This window comes from Onychomys torridus, chromosome 14 (genome assembly GCF_903995425.1).
Source record: "Onychomys torridus chromosome 14, mOncTor1.1, whole genome shotgun sequence".
Lineage (NCBI taxonomy): Eukaryota > Metazoa > Chordata > Mammalia > Rodentia > Cricetidae > Onychomys > Onychomys torridus.
The window spans coordinates 59,201,538-59,221,093 of NC_050456.1; the positions used below are offsets into that span (position 1 = coordinate 59,201,538).

A 19,556-nucleotide genomic window follows, 5' to 3' on the forward strand; every position below is an offset into this window, starting at 1 on the left:
ACATGTAAGATTTAAAGACTTTCTCTCGACCACTGCCAGTAGTCTACAGTGGAAGTATCATTGTGGATTTCTGGAGACCTCTCTAGCACTTTGCTTCTTCCTGTTCTCATGTGGTCTTTATTTATCATGATTTGTTATTCCTTGTTCTCCCTTTCTGTTCTTGATCCAGCTGGGATCTCCTGCTCCCCTAAGCTTTCTTTCCCTCAAACCTTGCCCTTCATTACTCCCACTGTCGTCCAGGTTGTTCATATAGATCTCATCCATTTCTCTGTCATTGGGCAATCCCTGAGTCTTTCAGCCAAACTAATGGAAACACATGAATTATGAACCAAAAGCTGTGGAGCCCCCAACTGGATCAGGCCCTCTGGATAAGTGAGACAACTGAATAGCTTGAACTGTTTGGGATGCCCCCACGCAGTGGGACCCAAACAGCTGGCTGTTTGGAGCTTGGGGCATATGTGGGGACACTTTGCTCAGCCTGGAAGGAGGGGACTGGACGTGCCTGTACTGAATGTACCAAGTTGAGCTGAATCCCCAGGGGAGTCTTGGCCCTGGAGGAGATGGGAATGGAGGGGAGGGTGGGGGCAAGAGGGGGGAGGGGGAAGGACAGGGGAACCCATGGCTGATATGTAAAGTTAAAACACAAATATAATTTAAAAAAAAAAAAGATTTAATGACAACATCAGAAAGACTTAAACACAGCCCTAATTACTGTTGCTTACATGGTAGCAGTGAAGAAACCATAGTAAACAGTATTAGACATCTCAATGGCTGTTCTGAAACTTTAAAGACACAAAGGTATATATAACATCTCCTTTCTATCTTCAAAGCAAATGAAAATTTGCTAAGCCAATTAGAACTGCTGTACTTATGACTAAATAACATATAATATACAGAATAGTCTCATATTTTTCTTAAGAGTAAATAAAGCATGCACCAAGACAAAGTCCTAATTGGTTTCTCACAAATTTAGAAATTAACAAAGAAAATAAATAAAATAAAGATGATAGACAGTCCATGTAACAGACTGTCTTCAAAAAGATAAGATGAAAAATATGTATTCAACATTAATGCAGAGACACTATGTCTAAAAGTACACAATGCATCGACTCTTCAAATCCTGTGAAATTTAATTTGGTCATCACGTTAACTCAAATATTTCATTTAATTCATTTGGCAAAATAGATGCTTAGTTAAAAAATAAAATGAAACTATTTCTATATAATCCCACTTCTTTGGCAAGGTTCTCATTCACTCCCATTTTAATTTTTTTCTTTTTTTGAATCAGGGTTTCAGCTGAGCTTGAACTCATTATGAAATCAAGGATGACATTGAACTTCTGACCCTCTGCCTCCAAATCCCAAGTGCTGGGATTATGTGTGTTACCATATCTGGCTACAATTTTCATTTTTTCAAGTGTATCCTCAACAAAGACTGCAATTCTCTACCTTATAGCCCTCAAATTATTTTAACAAAAGTTAAAACAAGTATCAGTATTATCTCCCTTCAATGACAATAAAACATTAAACGCCGTTTGGAGTTAATTTCCAACATTAACAACCGCACCCCTTGCTCTAGTACCTGAATTTGTTAGTATCTGTTGGACAGGAGTCACGCCTGCAGGGAGCGCCAAGGTGGCAGCGGTAGCAGCAGCACTCTGGAAAATCAGAACAAAGGGGAAATCGGACCTTCACGTCACCCAACAAGACTTTAGTTTATCTGCAGGGTGCTTTAAGAGTACGCGGAAGAATTGACTAAAATGGCACTCTAAAAACAGGATGAAGTTCCATGGGGCACAAGACGGACAACATGGCCTAAATAACCTAGTCAAGTATTTCAAGAAATTACAAGTCTGTTTGGTTCCCCTGGAGAACCTACTCTAAGCAACCTCACAGGGAAGCTTCCTTCACTCCTGATTCAAGTTCTCACAGACTCGGTCTACGCCGTATGTTTTTAGAAATACATGCAGCACTAGCGGCCATGTTGTACTAGAGGAGACCACCATTTCATGACTGCCATCCTTCCACATCTGGCTCCTTACACCCAATTTCCTGCTTCAAGTAATAATACACTAAAGGCCAAAGTCAACCCATTCTTGTTTCTTCATTTCCTACATTTCTACCAGAATCAGCAGGTCTCCCTACAAAACAATCTGAAGAATTGAAGAATGCCTTGGTTTCTCTAACTGGCACTTCTTCTAAGATGCCACATTATCTCAAAGGAACATGAACACACTGACACAATAGTGTAGGTAAAATTTTGTTTCTTATCCCAAAAGGCTGGAGCCAGAATCTCAAACTTCAGGTATTTCCGTAGGTAAAATTTTGTTTCTTATCCCAAAAGGCTGGAGCCAGAATCTCAAACTTCAGGTATTTCCCCCAGATTTAGAAAGACTTGTGTACACCCACGTACACATATACACACACACAGAGACACCTATATATCCTGGATATGTGAACCCAAAGGTCTATGGATGGTATTTTTCATTCATACATTTATACATACACCCTGGGAATAACTTCGTATTTTAGTAGCCCGTGAGTTTTTCCCCTTTTCCTCTTGTAATAGTCTCATATGTAATCCTCTCAAGCCTGTAACTCAGTGTCCAGACAGACTAGTCTTCAACTTGACAGGATTCTCCTGCCTTTGCCTCCCAAGTACTGGGAACACAAGTGTATACCAACATATTAAGTCTTGTTTTGTTTTGTTTTTTTTTGAGACAGGGTCTTTATTTATTTATTTATTTTTATTTTATGTGCACTAGTGTTTTGCCTGCATGTATGTCTGTGTAAGGGTGTTGGGATCCCCTGGAACTGGAATTACAGACAGCTGTAGCTGCCATGTGGGTGCTGAGCATTGAACCCAGGTCCTCTGGAAGAGCAGCCAGTGCTCTTAACTGCTGAGCCATCTCTCCAGCACCTTAGTCTTTTTTTAAGACAGGGTCTCACTACATAGTCCAGGCTGGCTTCAAACTGGTGATCCTCCTGCCTCTGTCTCCTGAGGGATGGGAATACAAAAGTGCCCTATGGTGGCCCCAGTGAGACTTGAGTTTTGACTGCAACAGGCAAAAATCACTGCATTTATTTCTTCCAAAGATGTCAGTCATTTCTCCTCTTGCTTGTCCCAACAGGTTTACAACACTGTTAGCTTCATTTTGTACTTGTAAGTATTTTTATGCATCTCACTGTAACTACATTTAGGTAGGGGTTTATTCCCTTAAGCTTACATATTCCTCAGGACACCAAACTGTTATACATTCTGTTTAATCCGTAAAGTTTTAGAAAATCCACATCTGGATTAAGTTTAGGGAAATGAGTGTGTAAATGTTGTGGAGAAACTAATACCAAGAGATCAAAATAACTTTGTGCAAAAAGACTGCTCAGCGACCAAGAGCACTTATTGCCTTTGCAGAGGATGCAGTTTCTACTCCCAACATCCATATGGTAGCTCACAACCATCTGTAACTCCAGTTCCAAGGGATCTGACACCCTCTCTTGGGCTCTATAAGCACCAGGCCACGCATGTGAAACACAAATACATATGCAGGCAAACAGACATACTCAAAGAATTTTTTAAAAAAATACAAATAAGTAAAAATAAAATTGGAATTACTAGCATTGTGCAGCAATGTACAATGCTTCTTAGGTATGAATTAGCAAGACTGGTAGTACACAGGAAGAAGTCATGTGACTAGCAGGTGGCCCTACTTCTTATGTGCTTATAAATTACATTTTTGTGAACGTCTATATTCTATAGTTCACAGGTTACCACTCAGAAAGTCAAAGCGTTTGTAAAAATATTCTTCTTTATTAAAAACAAAAACCTCGAGCTGGGCGTTGGTGGCACACATCTTTAATCCCAGCACTCGGGAGGCAGAGACAGGCGGATCTTTGTGAGTTCAAGGCCAGCCTGGTCTATAGAGCGAGATCCAGGAAAGGCGCAAAGCTACACAGAGAAACCCTGTCTCAAAAAAACAAAAAACCTCAATGCTAGCAATACTTATATATTAACCAAGAAACAATTTCAGAAATGATTTTTCCTTTTAAGTAATTCTGGATGAATTTGAATAATAAAATATTGCCAAGTAGTGGTGGCTCATGCCTTTAATCCTAGCACTTGGGAGGCAGAGGCAGGCAGATCTCTGAGTTGGGAGGCCAGCCTGGTCTACAAAGGACAGCCAGGGATACACACAGAAACCCTGTCTTGAACCCCCCCCCAAGTCCACCCCCAAAAAGAATGAAATGAAAGACCACAACTGAGAAACTACCTTTCAAAAGAGCTTACATAGTTTAAGAAAGTAAGCCATTTGTGATAAGGTACTAAATAACTGATCAGATGTGTTTACATGTTTCTTTTCAACACTACAGATCCAGTGAAGACATTCTGAGAGCCTACAGGGCCTCTTTCATCAGTTCACAGTACCACACGCTGATATATCTGAGAAGAGAGATTCCATGCACCAAGTGTGGGGAGAGTACCTGTCTACCTGAAACATCACAGAAGTCTACCATAACTCAACTGCACAAAACACATTTTAAGGTATGAGTTTAGAGATCACAGTAGAACAATCTATTTATTATGTTTAAGTCAGAGCAAAGATAAACATGTGACTTTAAAAATAGTTTCCTTGAATGGCCACATACTCAAGTGCACATGGGCAGTACAATTGGATTTGATGGTTTTTAAAAACACCCAGAAGACACAAACTTGGGTGGGTAGGTAGAAAAGAAGGGGTAGATCTGGGAAGAGTTGGAGTAGGGGGTGAATATGATTAAAATACATCGCATGAAATTCTTAAATAACTAATAAAATTAAATAAATAAAAAAGAAATAGCTATCTTGAAATGTCCAAAACAGTTAATTTTTAACAAGTTTATAAATTTTAAACATTCCTATCCTCTTACACTTAACTGATTTTCTGAAACATTATTTTATGAACTTTAAGCTATTTTGCTCAAATCTTCCATAATCCATGAGTTGCTAAATACAAGATACATATTAGTAATTGCAATTTTAAATTAAATAAGTAAAGCCAACGTATGTGCCATGTTCAAGTCTTACCGTAATACTCGATGCATTCATATGCTGTATTAACTTAGAATCAGGAACAATAACTTGTGGTGCTGTAGCTACAAAAATACAAAGAAAAAAAAGTCACATTTGCAAACGACGATCCTTGAGGATACTTCACAGTCACAGTCATGTTAAAAAATGCGAAATAATTCTTTATTTTTTTCATGCTTTTGTTGTATTTCCCACATTAAAATACTCTAAACCATTTTCTATTTCAGAAGTTCTTAGTTTTTTCTATGGAAATCAACAGCTGGGATATATTCCTTTTATACTGAAAAACATTAAAATGACAATACCTAGGCCAGGCATGGTAGTCCATACCTTTAATTCTAACACTCAGGAAATAGGTAAATCTCTGAGTTCAAGTTCAGCTTGGTCTACACAATGAGACAGTATCTAAAAACAAACAAAAAATCCCCTACAACATCCTTTTTACCATCTTGACAACAAGCACATAGCACAATCATAGCATTTTAATTATTTAGAAAATACATATCAAGGGGCATAAGCGCTTGCTGCATAAGCACGAGGACCTGAGTTTGAATCCCCAGAACACACATGGAAGCCTGCTACATAGCATGAGCTCTAGAGCACCACTGCTCTAGGAAGCAGATGGGGAGCCCTGAGGGCAATGACAGGGGCGCGCACTCTAAGGAGCTTGAGGACAGCTAGCCTGGTGAACACAGAGAACAACAGACACCCTATCTCAAACAAGTGGAAAGAAAAGATCAAGACTCCCAAGTTGTCTTCTGACTTCCATGCATACACCATGGTACAAGAGCACCTACATCTGCATGTGCACACACAGGCCTCCCACACACTATTTAGAAACAATGGCAATGTCAGTTAAAAAACAGGACTGTTTGATCCCGCAAATTTCAGAGAATACACAGATAATCCCATTATCTTGATATTCTCTGAGTGAAAAAAAATCAAGTTTAATTTATGATGACCTAAAATCCTAGTGCCATGCCTAAAGGCAATAGGAGGAACAGTCATCAAAGATGAAAAGGATGAGATCATGTGGGACAGACTTGACATAGGTATTACGTGCTGGTGAGATGGCTCAGTGGGCAAAGGCACCTACCCCCAAGCCTAAAGCCCAGAGTTCCATCCTCAGTACCCACAAGGGGGAAGGAGAGAACAGACTCCTGCAAGTTGTCCTCTGCCTCCCCATGTGGGCCATGGTCTACCACTCCTCCACAACACTAAATTAAGCAAATCTTAAATTGAAAAGAAAAAGATTCAAAATCGATTAGCTATAAACAGTAAACCAAATCATCTAGGCTTTTCTACTACATATTACTGTTCATTTTGTATCTCACGTACAAGATGAAACAAATGAATCCCCAGTTCCCACCTTGAGCCAAGCTTTCAGTTCTCCTGTTTCCTTTGCAGTCAAGATTCATCCAAGAACAATACTGAGGACATTTTGTAACTGAATAGGTTTGTCATATAAAAAAAGATATGTATGATGGATGAGTCTTACCCCACCCCAGGGTATTTCAAGACGGTTTCTCTGTGTAGCCCTGGCTGTCCTGGAACTTAACTCTATAGACCAGGCTGGCCTCGAACTCATAGATCTGCCTGCCTCTGCCTTCCAGGTACTGACATTAAAGGTACGCACCACCATCATCTAACAAGATTCTTAATCTTTCCAGGGCCCAGATTTTCTTCAACTGTGAAATGGAGCTAATAGCTATTCTGCAACACCCCAATAAACGATTAACAAGACAGGACCTTATTTATAATATTTGCATATTGTAAAGAACTATGATTGAAGTCTATAATGAGTTTTTTTTTTAAACCAAACATTAAGATTAAGCTAAATTTTATAATCATTTTCTACTTAAATTAGACTAAATTTTCAGATTACCAAAGTTACACATTTCTCCTGTATTTAAATACACAGATAAAACAAAACAAACATGTTTGTGAAATAACATGTTTCATAAAGAAAACTATCTTATATAAAATAATGAATCCCTTCATAAATAAGCCTCCATAGATCAGGATTCCTATTCTTTTTTCTTAAATACCAACAAGCAGAAACTCAGCCAATAGAGAAGAAAAAGAACAATCAGTGTAGATTACCCCCACAACCAAGCATCTATTTAAAAGGAGGATCCAAGAAACTCAAGAGTCAAAGGAATGCTTTCCAAAGACAAGTGTCATGTGGAAGCCATGGCAGGAACAGCCCTTCTCACCTTGCTGTGAGGCAGGAATAAGGACCTGTTGGGTCTGTGCTTGCTGAGGTACCGTTTGCTGAGGTTGAGCTTGCTGGTGGTGGTGGTGGTGGTGATGCTGCTGCTGTTGGGGTTGATGCTGCTGCTGAACTTGCAACAAAAGCTGCTGTTCTTCTGAATGAAATCCATCTACTGCCCTAGACTGCATTAATTTATTCTCCCACAACTAAGACAAAGAAGAGTAAAGACTTCTCAGTGAGGTAAAGAAAACTCTGGACATACAGGCAAAACATTTACTACGTGTTTAGAAATTCCTCCCATCTTAAGAAATGATACAATCACATAAAATTAGCCTTTAATTTTTTTGTTGTTGTTTTGTTTTGTTTTTCGAGACAGGGTTTCTCTGTGTAGCCCTGGCTGTCCTGGAACTCACTCTGTAGACCACGCTAGCCTCAAACACACACTGATCCGCCTGCCTCTGCCTCCCAAGCCTTTCTTTTCTTTTTTTTTTTTTTTTTTGGTTTTTCTCTGTGTAGCTTTGTGCCTTTCCTGGAACTCAGTTGGTAGTCCAGGCTGACCTCGAACTCACAGAGATACGCCTGACTCTGCCTCCCAAGTGCTGGGATTAAAGGTGTGTGCCACCACTATTCAAGTTTTATATAAGGAAAATAAAGTTTAATCAAATTTCATCTTTATTACTTTAGAATACTGAAGTTTTTTTTTAAACATTCCAAGAAACTTTCTACAGTAATTCCTTAATTAGCAGAAATTACTTAATAAAGAGTTCCCAGAGTCAGTAACTTAATAGTCACAGCTTATCTTTTCATTTCAAAACCATTATTAAATTACTTTTATAGACTCAATACAAATTTCCTATCTCACCAGGCAGTTGTGGCGTACACCTTTATCCCCAGCATTTGGGAGGCAGAGGCAGGTAGATCTCTGGCCAGCCTGGTCTACAGAGAAACCCTGTCTGGAAAAAAAAAGAAAAAAAAGAAAAAAAAACAAAATAAACAAAAACCTCAAATTTTCTATCTCTTAGATAGAAGTCAACAGAACAATTGATAAGCTGGACAGAGAAATGGCTCAAACCTAGATACTACGCTGCTGGTTAGGGAGATTTCATCTTTCTAGTCAGAGTGCACACAACTTAAACCTCACAAACTGCCTACTTCTGGAATAGTTCATTTAATATTTTCTAACAAAGCTGACCAAGTGTAAACAAAACCTCAAAAAATAAGATCAGGGTTTAGAGAGAAGGATCAGTAGTTAAAAGCACTTCTGCTCTTTCAGAGGACCCAGGTTCAATTCCCAGCACCCACATGGCAGCTCACAATAGTCTGTAACCCCAGTTCCGAGGGATCTAACGGCCTCTTATGGCCTCCAAAGGCACCAAGTACATACGGGACAGACATACATGCAAACAAAACACTTACACACAAAATCTATTTTTTAAGAAAGAAGACCACAGATAAGAGGAAACTAATACACTTATTTTAAAAACCGGTGGCTTGGTCCCATGCTCCTACCCCATTTAGCTGCACTCTGGAGTAGATCCTGTTTGCCGTAGACTAGCTGCTGCTGTAACTTGTTCTGTGTGTGTTACAGTACTGAACTACTTCCAATGAATAACCTTAGACTATCCCACTGCTCTTAATCTGCAGTCTTCTAACACGAAAGCATCCAAGTCTCACAGCTTCAAAGAAAAGTAGTCACTAAGGCTGGGCATGATGGTGCACAGCTTTAATCCACAGCACTTGGGAGATAGATGCAGGTGGATCTGTGAGTTCAAGGCCAACCAGGGCTCCAAAAGGGAAAGGGGAACATGGCAGTCACTCCCTATGCATACTAGAAATAGTTCTACTTTTGAATGAACTCCTTCATAAAGAGACTTTTACTCAGGACCTAATAGATAACTAAGAATTTACCACCCATTTAATATATTCAAACCAAATTTGGGACCAAAAAAAAAAAAAACAATTGTTATCTATTTTCTGTACAGCAGGCTACTGGCATTTTAAGCAGAGTATGTCTGTATCATTCAGGATGGTCCCACAGGAAATGAAACATTCCTAGTTCTTGCCTACTAAATGTTAAAGGTGTTAGCTAGTCAGGACACAGGAACATGGTCCCACATACTGCCAAAAGCTCTGCAGGGGCTGGGATTGTCAACTTGAAACAGGACTCAACAATCATGGGAAATGTTCTAGTAACTTAACAAACATAAAAACAACACCATATAACTAAACATCATGCTTATACCATCAAGTAAAACTTGATGTATTCCATGTTATACTTTATCTTCATTTTTTAAAAAAAGATTTATGTGTACAACTGTTTTGCCTGCTTGCATGTATGTGTCTGATACCCACAGAAGTCAGAAGGCCTCGGATTCCCTGGAAAACGGAAGTTATGAATGGTTGTAACTCTCCATGTGGGAACTGAGAATTGAATCAGGTCCTCTGTAAGAGTGGCAAGTGCTCTTAACTGCTGAGCCATCCTTCCAGTCCTTTCATTTCACTTCAGTACAATTTTACCTACATCAAAAACTTCCAGGTTCTAAATACCAGCTGCTGAAACTATGTTACAATGTTTTTGCCATAGTAACTGTATTAGTAATGCTGAAAATGGGAACATTAAATTGTTAAACATTTCTTTTGTTTAGAAAATTAGAAGTGCCCTTTTACTTTATTTACTCCCTTTCCCATGAGTAACTATTCTGGTATACCCACACTTCAGCAATTTTTGCCTAGTATCTAAAATTGACAAACAAAATTTAACTTCTGTTCCCCAAAAGACTAAGGTGTACAACTGTATGTGCTACTATTTAATAACTAAACTTTACTTAGTTCTACATAATAAGTATATATGTAGACAGCATCACCTTCTTTAGAGAAAAAGAACCTGAAGAACAAGAAGTTAGGCAAGTTATCCTAGATCAACCAAGAACAGAAGGCAAAAATCGGATAATTACAACCCAGAAGTCTCATTTCAGTGTCTCTGAATGTTATACCCTGGGTACTCACTCGCCTCACCCTAATGCTGGCTCTAATCCAAGCTTCTATTCTAACCACACTGTTACTTCATCTACTTTCTATTTCATTTTGCTCTTTGGGGAAGCTGAGTTCCCTAACAGCTTTTGGAAGCTCTGAAATGAAATTAGTGGTATACTTTATCCAGGAGCTAGATATTTTGTGAAAACAGGAGAGTTGTTTAAATTTCTAGCCCAGCATACTGCTGAAGAATGGGCAGTTCATAGTTTGACTCAAAAGTAAATTCTAATCATCCCTTGACAAGGGCAGAAATGTGAAAGTAGATCTTTTATCTCATGGAACACCTAGGTTCACATTTCTACTACCTACTAGCTAAATGCTCTTGTCAAAGGATAGAAAGTAGGTAATTTTTCAATTTATAGTCTAGATTTTTTTATCAGTGTATCACGTATCTATGTATGATTAGGGTACATTTAGAAAAGTGGTTCTCAACTTGGGGTGATTTTGCTACTACTTCCTCGGGGAGATTAGCAACAGCATTTCTGAACACAACTAAAAGGTGCTCCTGGCATCTAGTGAGCAGAAGTCACTTATCTGCTACCACACCAATCAATCCAACATGTCAAAAGCACCAAAGCTCAGGCACTATAAACTACAGACACACAGAACCTGCATTTTCAGCCTCATCTGATGAATCTATTTGATCAGCACAGAGGCAAAGGGATGTGGCTCGGTAGCAGAGCATTAGCCAGCACAAGGCTCTAGGTTTAAGCTCCAGCAATGGTAGGGGTACAAAGGTCATGGTTTATATTTCAAGTTGTACTTGCTATTTTGATATAGGCAGGTCTGACAAATTGTTTTCAATCATTTAAGTTTTTGTTTTTACAGGCTTTTTGTTTGTTTGGGTTTTATTTTTGTTTCTTTCTTTTTTGAGATAGCCTCACTAAGTAGTCCTGACTGGCCTAGAACCATGCAGACTAGGTTGGCCTCAAATTTGTACAGATTCTCCTACCTGCCCCTCCTTAGTTGCTTATCCACTTTGAAGAAATTTTCTAGTATTACTCCAATCTACAATCCACTTAAATGCAAGTTTACCGACTATATCTTATGTCCTCCCCACCTCCCAAAGTCCACACATCAAAGTCAGCTCCTAACAATTCAGAAATGATCACAATAACTAGGCTGATTTTTTTTTTTTAATCATGACATTTCCTGCAGTATCTAGTTAAGCTTTAAATTACAGGCATTCTCACCATGCATCTCAGTTCATAATCTAATCTGCCACTTTATCTGATAGCCTTAGAAAGAAACCTTTTGATAATCTGTTAAACAATTAAAAAAGGAGAAAAGCTAGCGCTAAATCAAAGTCCATTATAAATCATAAAATATACAATGGATGTTTACTTTAACAAGAAAATCTGTGTAGCTCACTTTGGTAATCTCTAGCCACATGTAGTAATTTAAATTTAAATTAAGTAAAATTAATAAAAGTGTATTCCTCGGTTCCTCTACTCACATCCCAAATACCTAACAGCCACATGTGGCTCATGAGTAGCATGCAGTCGACAATGGACACAACAGCATTTACATCACTTGTAGAAAGCTGTCTCCTGGACAGGACTAGTGTCCACCTGTTAAATCTAGGGCACATTCTGAAAATTCTAATGAGATCTTGAAAAAATTAGTGCAGAGAATTAAGTTCAATCTGGTCAAACAGCTTTAACTCTTATTACAAACCAAGAAAAAAGAGTATGCCCCACTTAACAACAAAAATAGCATTGTTAAGATTCTGGAGTCACATCTGTTAAAAATATTTAACTGAGTGCCAGCCATATATGCCAGGTATTACGGTAGAATCTGAAGACTAAAAGTTGAATGAGTTACTTTCAAATGTAAAACATGCAAATGAAGATACTTGATTTTTCCAAGACAACCTCAGTTTCTCTGAATTAGAATGTCTTACAGTTATGGGGACCAGTAGGAAGACTGAATTCTCCAGTATGTCAAGAAAATAATAAAATCCCAGATTGACCCCTACCATAAACCAATTAAAGTACTTAAAGCTAATTTCCACACCTATAAAAATTATATAATGTAAGAACAACCACTGAGTGCAGCAAAGTGTAAAACATTCCCTGGTAAATTAAGGATTTACTAAGCATCTCTATTTACCCTTCATGTAACTTAGGTACTTTATGCTGTTCCAACTCCTGTTTCAGAAGAGATATTCTAACACTTGCATCCTTAACCATTAATAACACATTTCTCTCCCACTAGACACTACTCATCTCACTAATATTACTAGATATTACTCATCTCCTTTAGCACACTGGCAAATTCTTTCTGAATATTCTAGAAGATGTTCATGGGTGCTTCAACATATTAAGACATATTTCATCTCCACAATAAAGTTCAGATTTGTTTCACTTAAAGTGAGTGCTGAATTCTAGCTTCCACATCTGAATGAAGACCACAGCTAATGTTCCTAGCCATTTATTAGTTGCGATGAACACAGCTCTAAAGGAACTGCTCCCAATTTCTAAATCAACGGTATACTGTCTTCTGACCTCAGGTTCATTGTGGGTTTTATTATTTTGTGTATGGATGATGGGGAGGGTTCACATCCCACGGAACACGGAGAACAACTTTATGGAATCAGTTTCTGTTCCATTTCTGACTTTAAAAAATTTTAGGTATTTTTAGTGTTATGAAGATTTTTAAATGAAATAAAGGTCTATGTTTACATAAATGACACCAATTTTTCCAGAACAACAACAAAAAACTGGTAGAAAGAATCCAGCTCTCCTATCTGCCTCTGCATTTTGCTACTTCTTTGGTTCAAGGGTAGAAAGAAAATTTCTCTTACAGTTACACTGTTGAAAAAGCAAAAGATATTTTAAAATATTTCTTAATAGTTCAGCAATATGCCGTGTGGTGGTGGTGCTCGCCTTTAATCCCAGTACTCGGGAGGCAGACCCAGGCAGATCTCTGTTAGTTTGAGGCCAGCCTGGTCTACAGATTGAGTTCCAGGACAGACACCAAAGCTACAGAGAAACCCTGTCTCGGAAAAAAAGAAAAAAAAGAAAAATCAGCAATATATCTCAACCTATATACCAATGAACTTTTCATATTTAATTAGAGTAAAATCTACTAATATAGCTTATACTTTGAATGGATCTTTCAACATGCATTGAAAATGAATTATGCAGATCTTTCAAACACATTTCCCTATACAATAAGTATACATCCTCTTTAAAATAGTCATCAGCATAGTAAATGTAACTAAAGCAAGCCTACTGCTCTAAAAGAAAGGTACAGTAAGTACTGTGCACACAAGTGTGAGCTGAGCTGCTGGCTTCTCACTGGACTTTTGTATGTAAGCATGTGGAGCCACAGAAGGATGCTAAGCTTTCCTCCATCACTTTCTACCTTTGCCTGGAGACAGGTCTCTCACTAAATCCTAGAGCTAAGTTTCAGGCTGGCCAGTGAGCTCCTGGGATCCAGATGTCTCCATCCCCCAAACACTGGGATGACAAGCACATGTGGCCATACCTGGCTTTTACGTGGTGCTGGAGATCTGAACTCTGGTCCTCTTAATTTCAGAGCAAGCAGTCTTATTTTATTTAATGAGTCATTTCTCCAACCACACTGGATACAACTTTTAAATGATAAACTGGCTGGGCAGTGGCGGCGCACACCTTTAATCCCAGCACTTGGGAGGCAGAGCCAAGTGGATCTCTGTGAGTTCAAGGTCAGCCTGGGCTACAGAGCGAAATCTAAGAAGGCACCAAAGCTACACAGAGAAACCCTGTCTCAAAAAAACACCAAAAATAGGCTGGGCGGTGGTGGCGCACGCCTTTAATCCCAGCACTCAAGGAAGGCACAGGCAAGATCTTTGTGAGTTCAAGGCCAGCCTTGTCTACAGAGTGAGATTCAAGACAGGCACCAAAGCTACACAGAGAAACCCTGTCTCAAAAACACCAAAAATAAAGATAAACTATGAAATTTTCATTTTCAAACTTGGGCATTTAGTCCAACCGGTACAAAAATACTCCAATTTCAATCATTCTACACAAATCCTATCTTTTTAAAGTTTATTTTTATTATGTCTCTAGGTGTTTTGCCTGCATAAATGTCTGTACACCACCTGTGCACTGGTGCCTGTGAGCCCAGAAGAGGGCATCTTCTGGGACTGTAGTTACAGACTATGGTGAGCCACCACGTGGGTGCTGGGAATTGAAAACTCCAATTTCTTGGGAAAAGCAGCCAGAGCTCTTAACCACTGGGCCATCTCTCCAGTCCCCCACACAAATGCCATTTTACAGATCTAAGTATTTCTGAATAAATTTAAGGGAAAAACTAGCTCTCAATGTTTACTACATAATAAATGGAGCATTTAGTACCTACAAGAAGGATTTGAGTCGAGTACCTAAATTCGTTTATCAAGCATTTGTTCAATCCCTCTAACATAAACAAATCCTAGAATACAAATATAGTAAGATTATAAAAAAATTTAAAAACTGTTACTGACATGTCAAGTAATTGAACCATAAAACACTGCATATGAACAAGTAGAACTATTAGGCATTTTGATAGGTATTCTCTATACTTATTACATTAAATCCTGAGAACAACCATTTCCCAAGTCTGTACTACTTAGAGGAAAAGAAGCTGAAATACAAGATCTCTGCCCACAAGTTAGAATAGATGGCACAGCTGGGCTTAAAATGAACTACCACCCTTCACTACACCACAGTGTCCCTCCTTAACACCAAACATTCATCCTAGAGAAAGTTACTTACTGGTGACTAAGGAAATGGGTTTTCCTTGAGGGTGATATTCTTTAAAAAGAGACAAACTCACAGTTTTTAGTTCCATCAGGACTTGTTCATCCACTCCATCATCCAGAAAGATGTCTCGGACATCATTAATAACATCTTCAATCACAGATCTATACAATTTAGGCTTTAAAGGAAAAATAAGATTCAATAAAACTGATTTCAAAAGTTTAGCAGCCTTTAAGATATTCTTAATTAAATATCTGACCCTTAAATACAAGCCATTTAGTCAATATCTAAAATTTACTTTAAATTGTGCCTTTAAAAATAGCAATCCTAAACCAGACTTATCACTTGGAAGGCACAGACAAGAGGATTTCAGAGTTCCAGGCCAGCCTAGTCCACATAGAGACCCTGTCTTAAAAATAAACACAAACAAACAAACAAAACAAACACCCATAAAACATATTTTGGTCTCATTAAACTGGGTTTGATAACTACCTATTTTATAGAGGTATAAGGCTATGCAATGGAGTTCATAAATCAAAGTTCTTTATATACTGACAGTCCATACAAATCCCAGTTACAATTTCCTTGATTGTGAGCAAAATATCAAGCATCACAATTAATGATAGTTTATGGTAATGTCTGGTTCCTATTATCCGTGCTTGGTTTAACCCCTGTCCTATCTCACAACCTTTCCAATTCTTGGCCTTTGGGGAACTTTTCCTTCACTAGTCATCTCCTGGTCATAACCAGAAGTCTAATCAGTATTTGATCTTATAATAACCCCCTTTTTCCCTGCCCTGGTTTACACCTTCAAGCTACACCTCAAATGTACATTGGCCGTGTAATTTGAAACTGGTAGAACAAATTTCCAGCAAACCAGATGTTTAAATGTTTTAGAAATCTGTTAGCCCAAAATCTTTTCCTTAGAGATTCAGACTTAGGTAAAAATCTGGTTTCACTATGCTTGAAGGAAAAAAGAAACGCTTAAATTCTAACCTTCTCCTGAGCCAGTTTTTGTCTTCAATGCAGACAGTCATTTCGATTTGTCCCTTCAAACCACAATATTCCACACTTTGAAACTGTAAACTAGAGGCCACGTGTGTGGCATTATCAAGTGATTCGCTGGAATTTCCTTTTAGAAGGTACTAATTTTCTGGCACACAATGAAGTAAACTGGGTGGATTTTTACACTGGACCCCATGTTAACCGCAGATAACAATTTAAACCAGTAACAATCTTTAATTCTTAAAATCCAGTTTAGGCTCTGCCTCTTCAAGTACTCTCTTATATATCAATTCATTGTGGGCAAAAAGACCTCACAAGTCACAAGGGACCTCCCGTGCCTTGTGTATTTGTCTTAAGAAAGCACCATGAAACATTAGGAGCTGTATTTCTGACGTTTCCTGAATACTGATGAACAAAACACTACCAAACAAACCAAGGTCCCCTGCGGGAGAAACATTTCATGTACAATGTATTTTTTTAAGCCGAGAATGTGGACAGTACCTCTTCAAGGAAAAAAAAAAAAAAATCATCCTGTGATCTAAAATGATTTAAAATGAAATCCTATAACTAAAGGGGAGGGAGGAAAACCCAAAACGACGCAGCAATTCTGGCCTACTTCCCACTGCAAACAAAGGCAGCGTACCCTGGCTGTTACAGTAAACCACACTCGGATCTGTGAAAGCAGCCTTCCCGGCTCGGAAGCGAAATTTCGGCGTGAAAGGAGCCTAGAAATACATTGAGCTCCGCACGCCGGCGCCTCTCGTCTCGGGAGCACGCACCTCCCAGCCCCGCGCTCAGCAGCTCTCACTATTTAAAGCCGGATCTGGTGTTTAAATGGAGAGGCGGTGACGTAGGCCTGAAAAGCACCTTCCCATCCTGGCAGAGTCTATATTAGAGAGCGGCAATGGCTCTATATAAACAGGGCAGCCAAAGGGAGGAGGACCACAAGGCGCAGGCACTGAAAAGCAGGGTAAGCGGCCGCAGCCATGATGGATCGACCCGAGTCGCCAACGGTACGGGGTCCGGCGGCTGCGGGCTGCTCTGCGGCGTTTGGGGCCGGACCAAAAAAAAAAAAAAAAAAAACACCAAACAAAATAAACAAAAACTAAAAAGATAAAAACTACGTGTTTTATTGTTATAAAAAAAAAATCAAGAGTTGGGGTGGCCTAGTGATCACATTGCGTTGGTGACTATTGAAAAGGTTATTTTTTTTTTTATGTGACTGCTTTTTGCAAACCTACGTGATCGCAAGTAACCAAAAAAGGGAGCAGCGGGAAGAAGTAGGCAAATTTCAAGGCGGATGCAGGGACACTTGGGCCACTCACTGTAAGGCTTTGTTTGTTCTGGTGCTTTTGCCAGTCGAAGATACCACCGGGGTTTTGCTTCCCCTTCGCCATGCTTTCCAACCTCTTTTTTTTTTTCTCTTGTATTTTTTTTTTTTTCCTTTTTGGAGGATTAACATAATCGGCCCCACTGCAGGCTTCCCAAAGCACCACCTCCAGAGAGAGAGCCCCCGAAGGCACGTCGGACCTTGGCAGCGTCCGAGCGGCTCCCCAGGCGCGGGGCTCGATCCGCGGCCGCTCGGAAGGCTGGCCGGGTTCGGGTCCCGCGTGTGGGGTCGCCGCCCGCCTCTCCGCACCCTGGGGTCGGCAAGTCAGGGCCCAACGGCCTGCGTGGCCCGCCCCGCGGCGTCCCCGGCCCCGCCGCCCTCCGCCCGCCAGCCCTCGTCGGCGTCCTCCTCCTCCTCCCCCCCCAACACACACACACACACACACACACCCCGCCGGGCCAGGCCCGGCCCGGCCCGCGGCGGGCAGCGGCGGTGGAGGGCGGAGGGGGAACCGGGTCGGGAGCGCCGCCTCGCCCCGGGCCCGCCCCCGCTCGCCCCGGCCGTTGCCTGCCGCCGGAACCTTCGCAGCCCCCGCCGGCCACCGCACCACGTCCTTACCACGGTGTTTGTGTTTGCCGAGTTCGCCATTTCCACACACAACACAAACAAGAAGGGAACGAGATTTAAAAGGGGGGGGAGGGAAAAAAAAAAAGAAAAAAAGGAAAAAAGAAAAAAAAAAAAAAAACCAACAACAACTCAGACCCGGAGGGTGACCCAAGTCACCCCGCCAAAGCGTGGGGCAAAATGTTCTCAACAAAAACCGATCCCGAAGGAGTCGGGAGGCGGGAGACCAGGAGGAGGGGGGCACTCCTCCCGCAGCTAAGAGCCTCGAGAATCGCCTTAAAGGAAAAAAAAAAAAAAATTACAAAAAAAAAAAAAAAAATACAAGCCACGACCCCTCCGGGGGAGGGGAGGGGAGAGGGGGCGTCGCCCGCTCCCCACTCGGGCGCCGTGGAGGGAAACCCACACCGGTCACCGCTCCCAGCGCCGCCGCCGACGACGACGACGCCGACGCCGCCGACGCTGCCGCTGCTGCTGCTGCCGCCACCGGCTGCAGCTCCAGCCGTCCGGTCCGCCTGTTTCTCCCCTTTATATAGCGAGCCAACAAGCTGCGCGAGCCGCCGCCGCCGCCGCCGCTGCCGCCGAGAGACAGGGCGGAGGGAGGGAGGGGCGGAAAGGGCGGGGGCCGCGGGGGGCGGGGCCGAGCGCGAGACACCGCGAGAGCCGCGTGCGCACGCGCGCCGGGGCGTCGCTGGGGGGCGGGGCGGGGTGGGAGGGGCCGTGGGGGGGTGGCGGGGCGGGGTGGATTGGGGGGGGGGGGATGAGGGGGAGGAGTCGAGTCCAGAAAGGCGCGCTACTGCCGCTGCCGCCGCTGTCACCGCCGTCACCGCCTTTTTCCAAGTCTCGCGTGATCACGTGGCGGGCACACGGCTGGCGGAAGCGTCCCAGGGTGGCGTGCCGCCAGGAGTTGGCCCCGGCGATGGAACTGGAGGACGCTGGTTCTTTAGTGACCCCCCCCACCCACCCTCACCCACACCACCACCACCACCACCACTCTCCCGAGTTCAAGGGTACCTAGCAACGGCTTTCGGGTGGGCGTCCGACCTCCCCTGGTGGGGATGAGGCGTGGAGTAGCCTTGGGGGTGGGGGTGGAGGGGGTACCGGCGCTCTGGAGGGCTGCGGAGGGAGGGCACGTCACGTGGCCCGGCTTCCGGTTCCCCCGCGCGCGCGGGCGCGGGCGCGGGCGCGGTCGGGGCTTGGGACGGTTTGAAATGCGGAGTCATCTTTTGATTCGTGAGCGGAGGTCAGGCGGGGAGAGGAAGTTCGCGCGCCTCTGGCCGAGGATAGACCTGGTACAGTTGTGTGTGGACGTCTGAAGGAGATGATGGGAGAAAGCTTGGGGCTCGCTCTTCTCTGCATTCCTGAACTAGGAGCTAGCTCCCCGAAGGCGTTTTGAGCTGTGTTGTCGCTGCAGATGGAGGCTATAGCGTGGTTTGGCTGCAGCACCCCCCTGCCCCCCAAAGACTCAGCCTCCTACCATCTCGCGTGATCTTTACAGGACTTCTTAACGGTGGTAGAAATGACGAAAAAAAGAAAGAAAACGGAACTCGGATCCATCCAC

At 41.9% G+C, this 19,556-nt stretch overlaps 1 protein-coding gene and 1 non-coding gene across 3 annotated transcripts in view; both read right to left on the reverse strand.

Moving 5' to 3' along the window:
* Nucleotides 1-19,087, reverse strand: part of Gtf2a1 (general transcription factor IIA subunit 1) — a 32,111-nt gene extending 13,024 nt beyond the window's left edge. Inside the window, exons 1-5 of one of the 2 annotated variants that reach the window (XM_036205837.1) lie at nucleotides 19,010-19,087; nucleotides 15,116-15,217; nucleotides 7,281-7,485; nucleotides 5,062-5,129; nucleotides 1,582-1,657 (exon numbers count right to left, since the gene is read on the reverse strand). In XM_036205837.1, the coding sequence (XP_036061730.1) occupies nucleotides 1,582-1,657; nucleotides 5,062-5,129; nucleotides 7,281-7,485; nucleotides 15,116-15,130 (364 nt within the window). In that variant the 5' untranslated portion in view covers nucleotides 15,131-15,217; nucleotides 19,010-19,087. Of the gene's footprint in view, nucleotides 1-1,581; nucleotides 1,658-5,061; nucleotides 5,130-7,280; nucleotides 7,486-15,115; nucleotides 15,218-17,992; nucleotides 18,076-19,009 lie in introns of those variants that run through there. The other variant, XM_036205836.1, reaches the window with a different exon arrangement.
* LOC118595941 lies at nucleotides 5,931-6,074 on the reverse strand. The gene has a single exon (XR_004946624.1). It is a non-coding gene; the product is annotated as a small nucleolar RNA SNORA79 (small nucleolar RNA).
* Nucleotides 19,088-19,556: the final 469 nt, after the last annotated feature.